This window comes from Danio rerio, chromosome 1 (genome assembly GCF_052040795.2).
Source record: "Danio rerio strain M-AB ecotype USA chromosome 1, GRCz13ab, whole genome shotgun sequence".
In the NCBI taxonomy this organism is placed as follows: Eukaryota; Metazoa; Chordata; class Actinopteri; order Cypriniformes; family Danionidae; genus Danio; species Danio rerio.
In genome coordinates, this window is record NC_141021.1 from 51277084 (window position 1) to 51289093 (window position 12010).

At 33.8% G+C, this 12010-nt stretch overlaps 2 protein-coding genes and 1 long non-coding RNA gene across 4 annotated transcripts in view; 1 reads left to right on the forward strand and 2 right to left on the reverse strand.

Moving 5' to 3' along the window:
• sorcs1 (sortilin-related VPS10 domain containing receptor 1) overlaps window positions 1-12010 on the reverse strand; it is a 346560-nt gene that overhangs the window by 218162 nt on the left and 116388 nt on the right. The gene's annotated exons all lie outside the window — the stretch shown is intronic.
• Window positions 3601-8354, forward strand: LOC147847013 (uncharacterized). The gene is made up of 4 exons (XR_015476984.1): window positions 3601-3638; window positions 3957-4061; window positions 7993-8119; window positions 8294-8354. It is a non-coding gene; the product is annotated as an uncharacterized LOC147847013 (long non-coding RNA).
• Window positions 4582-12010, reverse strand: part of LOC147847014 (uncharacterized) — a 49917-nt gene continuing 42488 nt past the window's right edge. Inside the window, exons 2-4 of the mRNA XM_087237703.1 lie at window positions 6591-7374; window positions 6396-6498; window positions 4582-5146 (exon numbers count right to left, since the gene is read on the reverse strand). Coding sequence (XP_087093829.1) covers window positions 4916-5146; window positions 6396-6498; window positions 6591-6850 — 594 coding nt within the window. The 5' untranslated portion in view covers window positions 6851-7374 and the 3' untranslated portion in view covers window positions 4582-4915. The remainder of the gene's footprint in view (window positions 5147-6395; window positions 6499-6590; window positions 7375-12010) is intronic.

The following is a 12010-nucleotide window of genomic DNA, read 5'->3' on the forward strand; positions in this document are numbered from 1 at the left end:
GTGTCTGAGACAAATAAATGGAACCAGACAATGCAAACCTTTAGCCACGCAGCATATTAACAAGCATATTCAGAATGGACATTTGAAATCATTCTCAAAATATAAAGTGACATACTTGTTTGATTTATAAAGTTGTGTTATTAATAACCTTCAGAAACAACACTAAGCTGACTCTCATTGGTAAAACAATGACAATGACGATGAAAACATGCAGATTAAGGGCTGGCAAAATATATGCAGCAATAAGACCCCGGAAATCAGAGCAGCAAATTATTCCTCATTCTTGGAGCGAAAGGCTCACCAAAACAAAGTTTCCAGATTGTGCTTTTCACATTTTTTGCATTGGTATAGACGCACCAGGGACACTATTATAGCACTTAAACACAGAAAAAGTCATGGTATGTTACTCTTAAAGGAATTTCCCCTCAGAAAATTCTTATGTAGTTGTCATAAGAGCTTTTGCCAGCAGTATTAATCTGTTATTAATATCATAAGACATATATCTTACAACCCGCACCACATTGGTCAAGCATGAGTCTGTGTTTCTGTTTTACACCTGCATGTTTATGGGATACTGTTGCTTAAGAAGTGAAGGAGCAGAGCTGCAAGGCTGAATGCTTTGGGAAAGAGGATTAAGGTTTGGGATTCTCTGTTGCGGAGCGCAGGGGTGGGAATAAAGCAGCAGAGCGGAGAGATCAACAGAGGAGGACAGTGAGAGGAGAGATATGTAGAAAAGGATGAAGTGTTGACAGATAGGCTTCCTTTTTTTTCCTTCAAATCTATTGATGAGGAAAGAGACACAGCCAAACGTCCTCACAGGAAAGCTGCTGGCTACAGCGCTCTGGAATATGTGCGCTGTTAAAAATACATGACTACTGTGGAAAGAGAGAATCGAGTTGGAAATAAAAGCGAAATATAAGGTTTCTTTTCTTTGTGAGGGGCACCGGTGGGAGGGCTGGGTGCACTGTACAGGATACAAAATTAAAGAAAAGAAATATAAAGGAAAAGAATGAGGGAAAGAAAAATTAAAGGAGATTTTGTTATAAAACAGCCAAACAAAACTGATATAGAATTGTTTGTTTCTAAATACTTTACATGTTGCTTTTATTGGGATGTTTGTCATGAAATATATAATTTATGACAATACTTTATATACCCTAATTTTGACCAACTTAAAAAATAGATAAACATTGACACTTGGTCAAAGATGGTCATCCTATTAAAATAAATAAATAAATAAATAAAAAATAAAATAAAATAAAAAGTAAAAAAATGAAAAAATAAAACAAATATATAATATAATATTGAATAGTTATTAAAATAAAAAATACATAATAAAATAAAAAATATATAAAGTTTAATAATTAATAAAATAAAATGTTTAATAATTATTAAAATAAATAAATAAATGAATAAATAAAAATAAATAAAATAATAAATAAATAAATAAACATCTAAAATAAAATAAAAACATAATATAATATTTGATAATAAATAAAATAAAAGTAATTAAAATAACTTAAATAAAATAAATATCTAATATAATATTTAAAAATTATTAAAATAAATAAATAAATAAATAATTAAATAAATGCATAAAATAATATATATATATATATATATATATATATATATATATATATATATATATAATACTCTATAAATAATAAAATCTAATGTTTAATGAATATTAAAGTCTATAAATAAAACTAATAAAAAATTAAAAATAACAAATTATTAAATATCTAAAATAAAATAAAAATCTATAATATAATATTTGATAAATAATAAAAATACAAGAACATGTTTAATAATTATCTAACTAACTAACCAACCAAATAAATAAACAAATAAATAAATAAATAAATAAAAACAAAGTATTTAAATTTGTCTAAATTGTTTTTAATTATTTTAATTTTATAAAAGTTTAAAAAGTTTTTACTTGTGAATTTTTATTTACCTTTTAAGCACCAAGGATAAATTATGTATTATTAACTTGTATTTATTAATACAATAAGCATAGCTGAAATGTTCTTATAGTATAATTAAATTTAGTATTTATAAAAATTATAGTACTTTAGTTTGTTATGCAACATATAGTTTTACTACAATTAACTGCAGTAACTGCAATAACTCTGGCTGGTTGTCACATTTCCTAAATAAAGACAAAATGCATTGTCATAAAGTTCCCCTGTTATGCGGCAGTGTGAAAATAATCAATTCAGTCTGTTTACTGTGTGCACTGATGCCATATCTCCAACAACATCATTAATATAAAAAACACAAATGAATGAATAAAGTTAGAATGTATCTGCAGGTGTGTGTGTGTGTGTGTGTGTGTGTGTGTGTGTGTGTGTGTGTGTGTGTGTGTGTTTAAGGACAGCTGAAGACGGCAGTGTTTCGCTACAGTGAACACTTCACATGGCTTTGCTTTCCTCTGGCAGCTTTTAATCAGGTCCAGCTCAGCTCACAATTTATTTTTCTCCAAGCCAAGTCAATATATTAGCATATGATTAATTACTCTCCGTAAATACGCAGACAGTGAACTTGATGAGGTTTGCTAATTCCAAATGCTGATAAGGCTAAACAGAATAGATGAATTGCATTGTGGGTAAGTCTGACAACTTTTTCGTCTTCTTTTCAATAATAAACTCGTCTTCTCAATATCCAGATGTCTTTATGATATTCTGGCTTGATTCAGTGTGTAGATGTTTTTTTACTGAACAGATTTGATTAGCTTGGAGCTTTATTTGTCTTCTGTGTTGATGGAAGACCATTAGATTGTGTGTGTTTTATTTGTTGGTTTATTTGTGAAAATACAGCTAGTGACACTGAAATATTTCATGACAAATTTGTACAACATAACAAAAGTTATTGCAGATGTTGAATTTCTGGTATTCTTCTAATATTGTAAATAACATATTTTCTGTATTGCCGATATATATTTTACTAGTAATTTTGTTATTAATTAATTAATTAATTATTTAATTCAAGTCATCTTTATTTGTATAACGCTTTTATAATATAGATTGTGTCAAAGCAGCTTCACATTCATGGAGTGAATTTGAAACAGTGTCAGTCCAGTTTTCAGAGTTTAAGTCCAGTTCAGTTTAGTTCATACCAGTTTGTTTCGCTGGTATGAACTGGTATGAGTTTCACTGCAGAGAATTTAAACAATGAAGAGCAAATCCATGGATGCGCAGCTCTACAAGCCCTGAACTATGCAAGCCAGTGGCGACAGCGGCGAGAAAAAACTTTACCAACTGGCAAAAGTGAAGGATAAAAAACCTCGAGAGAAACCAGGCTCAGTTGGACACAACCATTTTGCCTCTGGAAAACATCCACACACACATTCACACACACACACTCACTACTGACAATTTAGCCTACACAGCAAATTCATCAGAGTTAAATTCTCGGTGTTGAAGCATTTCAGAGTAAAGTGTTGACGTTAAAGAGTTAAATTTTGATAAATGAATATAATAAGAGTTAAAATTGATTTTATTCAGTGCGAAATCAAGGAGTTATCTTTTCAATACTTGGTGGTGTTATTTCCAACATCCGGGAATTCATGCAGCCCCAGTCACTGAAGAATTTTCCAGACGCCATTTTCCATCTGAGGTTTAGAACAGCAACTGGTGAGTCAAACTACCTAAATGTTGGTATTTTACTGACTTTCTTTAAGGAAATACAGTTGTAAACATATTGTTAAGTTAATAATTTTAGAATGGAGTGACAATTTTAAACTTCTGCGGTTCATTCATGGTCGTTTGTGTATAGCTTAACTGCATTACTATTCACTTCTTTTCAAGAATGTTTTTATATATGCTCACGCATACATAGTGCATAAAAACATCAAATGTACATGTTAAACACATTTATGTCACGCTTAATGCTATTTTGTGCGTTGTTACCCATCTGTAAAATAAAATCGACACTTCTCCTTTAATTCAAAGCAAACTAGCGAGGGAATCCCCGGAGCAGCCTAGCCTACTCTGCCTGGATGCTAACGGCAACACAGGACGGTTTCCATGAGCTCTGGAGTTTCTAAAACATATCTGGTGAGTAAATGAACATGCTTACTTGTAAAAGGCTTCCTGACTGAAACATATGATTGTTTGTTATTCGTGTACGTTAATTTGGTTATTTTAAACACCGCAGCCCTTTTAAACTGGTTCATTCGTGGCTGTCCAAATAACGTTAGTCCATAGACTCGTGTGATAACGTAACAGTTACGCTTGAATTATATTAAGTGTTGACTTCCATTAAAGTCGGAATGTTAACATTAATGTCTTTAAATGACCGCGTTTGCACTTTATCAGACATTTGACGTTACAGAAGTCTCCCGGAAGTTGCGGGACTAACGTTAACGTTATCCCGCAAATGCACAGAGACTCCCAGATACCCAAGTTGATGCCCGCAAACAGTGGCGGCTGGTGCTAAAAAAATGTGGGGGGGCGCAAACACCAGAACTGACCTAACGGTTGGTAATGCAACAGTGTAAAAGCCATTTATCAGGTGATGTATGAAAAAACAAAAATATGACTAAAGCATACAACAAATGCTTCATAAATCAGAAAATTTTAGTTCAATTTAGGTTTATTATCAGTAATGAAGTAATCAATAAACACACGCACAGACACACATAGATGTTGCCTAATCACTGGCCAGTAGCACTACTTGAAAATAAATTTTGCTCTCCTTTCTTTCTGGCTTGCAAATTTCTCAATGACCTTTTGGTTAAAGTCAGTCATCTCAGTCACTAGTCTCTTCTCTATTGACAGCATGGCCAATGCATTCAGCCTCTCTTGGGTCATGCTGTTTCTCAGAAAAGTTTTTATTCTTTTCAAAGTTGAGAAGCACCTCTCAGCTTCTGCTGTGGTCATAGGCGTAGTTACCAGAATCTTTAGGAGAGTTACAGTCTCTGAAAAGACTCAGCAGGCTCCTTGGAGTAGATGAGACTGAGCTCTGTCTTTAGCTTACTTCCATCGAGCACAGGATAGGCTTTCAGAGTCCTGCTAAGTGCATCTTCTGGAAAAGCTACTGTATACTGCTCAAACCTGTCTGCCTGCAGCAATGTGGCACTAACGAGGTGGTCTGTGAAGGAGAACCGCTCCAGTGTGTGTGTGAGTATGGTATCACAGACCTAAAGGATAAAGACAAAAATGATGTAATTATGTGTCAATTTCAACTGCTACATTAAAATAACCAGGTTGAGTTATAAAGGCAGACCAGTTGTAGTGGTTAAATTCATACTTTCTCAAAACCTCATAAACACATTCATTCTTAGTAAACATGTCAAGCTCCACTAGAAGAAGCTGAAGAATAACAAATCATTTTAGATAATAGTTTAAAGAGTATATACGTTTAAGAAGATCACCTAGTCATAAAAATGCATTTACATTTATCATAGTTTTATACAGACCACTATTCCCAGCTTATAAATCAACAACACTTAGATTCAAAATTCTTATCAACTATTTTTATATAATGCTTCTATAATGAGACACTTAAAGACTCCTATTTGAAAAAGACCTGGTCATTGTATCATATAAACAAGCCAGTGTGCTTGCAACAAATTAAACTGTATTGTTTCATTTACTATCTCTGGGTAAATGTTTTGGTGACTACAATATTATTACTCCTCAAATTATTATTGAGCAGTTCCAGCATTATGGATGTGGCATTTGCAGTAAAAACTCAAAACATAAATTCACAGAGAAAGTATGTTAACATTATATTGAAATATCTGTTTATATTTTCCAAAACTACTGACCACGTAGCTATAAGATCAGCTTAATATCAATCTGTAAACATGTTTTGTACTTTAAATGAGGAAAATAAACAAAGGAGTTATGGATGTAACTAAAAAAAGTCTGTGAGTTTGCAGTATACAACAGGCCTAGTAGAAATTCTGTCTGTTAAACTGCAAAACCCCCCAAAATAATGCTAAGCAGGAGGTTAAGAGTTTTTTTTCTTCTATAAAACAAACATGATTGATTTTATTTGATAATTTTTCATTTATGAGGAAAAAGCTTAGTTATGGATTTGACACCTCTGTATTATGGGTGTGACGGATGTGAAATTGCCTTTCATGTGACTTGGGTAAATAAATAAAAAATTTTTTAAAACATTGACAGAGACATTTGAGTATGTCTAAAGTACTGTAAAATACTTGCTTACACACACACACAAAAAACACAGAAACAGTTTCGGTATTTTGTTGAGAACTTAATTTTTTTCATGAAAAGGTTAACATTTGCAGGGAATTGCTCTATTATTATTTTTATCTTAAAATCAATGAAAAGGATATTTACAAGTTCCCATAGAAGGTAACTAAACAATACAGTTTAGCTTGTTTGTAATGACTTATTTTGATTAAAATAAAAACTCACTTCTGCTGCTATCTGTTCATGAACCTCTGGACTGAGGGACCGCCGCCTCTTCTGTTGAAAACCACCTTCACTGCATTGGTCAACCAGGGAATGGAGAGAATTTCTGTAAAGGAATAAGAAAGTGTATGAATAATAATAATAATAATAATATTAGTAATAATCATAATAAATCCAAAACAAAAAAACAGCAACTACCTGATCTTCTGTATGTCCTGCTGGAATTGCTGGATGCTCCCCCTGATGTGGACTGAATCGATGTCCTTCACGGCAAACAGCAAACACGGGAAACAGTAAAAGGCATGACTTACATCACAACCTGCCAGCCAGCTCCGTTTGTCATAACAAGTGCTGGAAAAGCCCCGAGTGTGCGCGCGTCCACGATCACTTGACTGCTGTTGAATTTGCAAGGAAGGTCGATCTGGTCCAAGCTCCTTGATTCTTTTTTTTTTCTTCATCCAAACGCCTTGTGAAAGGATATCTTTGCAAATATACAACGGAATTTTCCTTCATTTCGAGAAATTGCACTTGCTTCCACTATTATTAATTGTCGTCAGTTAACTGAGGAGCTGCTTGCTAAGTGAAAGGTCCAAGTGGGAATGGTCCAATCACATAAGGCCAACCATATAAAAACAAATATGATTCGTTCTGACAACATAAATGGGCGGGTTCGGGGCGCAGAGTGCTGCGCCCCAAGGACAATTTAAAACGGGCCAATTAGAGCTTTTTGTCATATCACATGTATTGCAAAAGTTCGTGTATCTACATAGACACTCATTAGTCCGGCGCCCCGCACACATATGAAAAAATATTGTTCATACATTTTTTTTTATTTTCAATAAATGTTAGTATGACTAACTGTAGAGTGTTATCATTAAATCAATTTATTTTGTTAATATTTGTGATAATAAATATTAACATATTAAAGTAGGCTAACTTGAAGGGGGGCGGCGCCCCAGCGCCCCCTATTGACCAGCCGCCACTGCCCGCAAATGAATGATAATCTCCTGGAAATCGCGCGTCTCCCGCCCGGTCATTAAACTTTGCACGCCCCTCTCCACCGCATCCCTCCCAGCTCTTAAGGTACGTCGCGCGCAAGTCACCCCCACCTCTCTTCAGGTACGTCGCGCGCAACTCATCTCATTGCTCTTCAGGTACTCATCTCTCCCGCTAACGTTACCTCCCGCAAATCAACTCTATCCCCCGAAAATGACTTTTCCCAACTCGGGATGTCTGACGTTAGTAAGTTAGGCTATTTCTGTAGTCAGGAACATCTTAGTCAAGCTTTTTCTCCCGCATGATATTGTGCTTAAAACTATAGGCTAAACTTAGCATGTACTGTACACAACATTTCCGTTTTATTAAAGGCAATTTAGTGCGTTGTAAACAGCCACCTGTCTGTAAAATTAATCAACTGATTCATATTTGAGCAGCCTAATGATGATACAGGTTTGATTTGTAGATTTATTATCAATAATCAACATCTGAATCAAAAGATATGTGAAAAAGTGTGAGGCAAACTTTGTGATGTTTATCTCTCTTTTTTATCTGAAGGTTATGCATATGTATTTGATACTAATGTGTTGTTGTTTTTTAACAGCCACAGTTCTCTGTACAATAACACAAGACCCTGTGACGGTGGCTGATTAGAGACGGATGGTGTATTTCCAGAGTTGGTGAAATGACCAAGCACACCTTCTTGGTCATATGTGGTGATAATCATGAAGGTATGTTTGATAAAGTTCTGTATTTGTTTCACAATAAGCTGAGAGGGTATTAGAGCATTAGAGAATAACAAATGACATGAAGGTGATAAGTTTTGTATTGTGGGTGAACTGTTACTTAAATAATGTTTTGCTCTGCTTTGCACTTTTCCTCTTCTGCTTATCCTAATATTTTAGATTATATTTGGACCTGAAACATCTGCTAGACTCCAGGAAAGGTGGCGTCAATACTGGACCTAAGGGCCTGACAAGTTGAATCTGGTAAAGAAACACGCACGCACACACACACACGCACACACACACACACACACACACACACACACGCACGCACGCACGCACACGCTTACAGAAAACTGTAAATTTATGAATATTTTTTACACTGTGGCCAATATTTTGGGGAAGTCAGCATCACTAAATGATATAAAAGATTTTAAGCTCCTCTAAATTTTGCTCCAAGTGTTGTGTTAAATTCAGGATTCTGGACAGACAGCTGCCTGTTTTTCCAGTTCTAGCCATAGTGGTTAACCTAATTGTTTTTGGAGATTCAACAGTGATGTATGTGTTTTTTCTACTTTTCCATATCCTGTCACCTCAACCAGCTGGGAGAGTCAAGTTGTGGATCATCATGAAGATTTTCAAAAGGTGAGTTTAGATTTCTTGAATGTTTTATTTACTTTAAATGTTCTTTTAAATATATCATAGAATTTGATTGCAATTTGTTTTCAAACATTTTTCTTAGTCATGCTGGAGTCTTGAAGAGTTCTGAGATGAGCATCACCCTATATCCGTGCATCAGGAACCACCAGACGAGCGATCAGCAGCTGCTACATCGTCATGGATATAAAGGACATCCTGTGGCTGGGAAGCACTTCATTCACAGGACATGCTTGATGAGATTTCCTAGCTCCAGTACCTTTATTTAAACTGCTGTGTTTGATATGGAGGACCAAGGAAACACCAGAAGTGAAAGATTTGCACGCCAAGTTGTTTAAAATGTAATTTCAGAAGAAAACTATGCATTCAGAAGAAAACTATGAGTGACGCTATATTGAACTTTCAAATGGCTCTGATGAAACATCAAGTTTGGACTAAAGGACTGAAACAGCCTTTTTGAGCACTGGTCATACATATTTTGTTGATACTGTCTGTACTAATAAAACATTTAAAGCATATTTGACATTGTTGCATTTTAAAAACTGAATGAATTGTTGAAGTGTTGAATGTTTTCAAATAAAATGTTTTTTATTTTGTAATTTACAGTCTATTTGACCTTTTTACCATTTTTACACTCAAGAGAGTTGAATAAAACAACAATATATTACACCAGGCGGTGTTAAATATAGTTACATATTTTAACTCTGCCCAGAGTTAAAATTAACCCTTACTTCGGTGTCAATGTGCCAACCCTTTTGAAAGTGTTGATTTAAGTCTGTTTTGAGTGGACCCCATGAGACACTTTCAAAGGGTTGAAATTAACACCCATAGAGTTGTTTTGGGTCCCCATATTTTGCTGTGTACCCAATACACCTGTACCACATTTCTTTGGACTGTGAGGGAAACTGGAGGACCAGGAGGAAACCCACATGAACGCAGAGAGAACATGCAAACTCCATACAGAAACGCCAACTGAGCCGTGGCTCGAACCAGCGACCAAGCGACTTTCTTGCTGTGAGGCGACAGCATTACCTACTGCGCCACTGCTTTACCCCAAATTTATTATTATTTATAAATTTTTATTTATTTATTTTATTTAAATTAAATTAAACTAAATTTAATGTATTACAATTTATATTTTTTATTTTTTTATTTATTTGTTTAAATTTAATTTAATATATTTTTATTATAATTATTTATGTACTTATTTATTTTAATTTAAACTTTCATTTATTTAAATTTTATTTTTCTTTTAATGTATTATTGTTTATACATTTTTTATTTATTTATTTTATTTAAATTAAATTAACTAAACTTAATTTATTATTATTTAGATTTTGTATGTATTTATTTATTTATTTAAATTAGATGTAATTTAATGCAATATTATTTTTACTTATTTATTTTATTTTAATTATATTTAATTAATACATTTTCATATATTTATTTATTTATTTATTTATTTATTTTTATTTAATTTAGTTTATTATTGTTGATGTTTTATTTATTTATTTATTTTAAACTAAACTAAATGTAACGTACAATTATTTATATTTTATTTATATATTTATATATTTAAATTAAATGACATTTAATGCATTGTTATTTATATTTTTATGTATTTATCTATTTAAATTAAATTACATGTAATGTATTATTTATAAGTATTTGTTTAATTTAATTTAACTTTTTTATTTTTTATTAGAACAGGGATGCTATCAAATTTATCTATTAAAATGTGATTTTGTAAATACATGTCATATAAAACATATGGATTCTAATATCATAAATTGATGTAAACTTTGTAACGAAACAAATAAATGTTTTCTTTCTTTATTCCTTTTATTTTATTTTATTTTATTTTATTTTATTTTATTTTATTTTATTTTATTTTATTTTATTTTATTTATTTTATTTTATTTTATTTTATTACAAATTGTTTTAATTCAAACAGAGACCCCCGCTCTGGAACGTCCTAATCTGTTAGCTCCATCTTCATCTCCTCTGTCAGTCTGCAGTATCACGAGTCTGGAAACATCATACAAGTAAAACCGCTGCGTCTTTTCTTGTCGAGCACATGTTCTACACAGCTGCACATCTCCAGGCCGCGTGAGTGTGTGCGTGCGCGCGCATGTGTGTGTGTGTGCCTCTTCATCTGCTCTCCGTCTCCACTCTTCCACATCTCAATCAGGTGGCAGACGATGCTGCGTTCAGCAATCCATGAGCATCCTCCATCAGAGAAACCCCTCTCATCGCTCTAAAGACCCCTTCACTTCCATTTGCTTTCATGCCAGACTGTATGTGACGCGAAAATAGCGCAGAAACCCAGGCGGACACTGAGGCTTGGTCATCTTTTAGTGTCCTAAAGGAACTAAAAATCAGCAGTACAGGAGTCTCAATAAGTGGATGCTGGAGGAACAGTGATTACAAAAGATTTCCGAAAAGAGAGCGCATCTGAGGGTCATTTCAGGGGAAATTGAAGTATGCAAGAGAACCACTGCCAGTCTGACAGACATTATAGAAGTGAGTTTCAAGTATGGTTACATACTTTACATTTACGCATTTAGCATATGCTTTTTTTATCCAAAGCAACTTAAGCGAGGATAAAAAAACACTTTAATCATAAGAGATAGCAGTATATAAAAGTTATGATAAGTTGTAGCTTTTTCCATCCACTTGGATCATACAGAAAGAAGAAAGTGTGTACTACAGGTGGTTTGTCAAGCCCACTTACCTGTGTTGAGCACACTCAGTATTGCCTAATGTTTTCCAAGAAACATGGAGTACTATAAGAAGGTGTCTAAAGCATTTGGAGCGGAGTGTGTGTCTCCAACGGGTGGTTTGGCAAGCCCACTCACCTGAATGGAGCACACTCAGAACAGCATAATGTTATTAAGATATATGGAGTGTTTATAAGAAAGTGTCTGGTGCATATGAAGTAGAGTGTGTGTGTCTCCTACAGGTGGTTTGTCAAGCCCACTCACCTGAATGGAGCACACTCATAACTGCATAATGTTTTTTTTTAAATATATAGAGTGTTAATGAGAAAGTGTTTGGTGCATATGTAGAGGAGAGAGTGTCTACAGGTGGTTTGTCAAGGCCACTCACTTACATAAGGCACACTCAGAATTGCATATTGTGTTTCAAGATATACAGAGTGTTAAGTAGGTGTCTGGAGCATAAGGAGAGGAGAGAGTGCCTCCTACACAATTGCACAATGTCTTTCAAGAAGTACGAGGT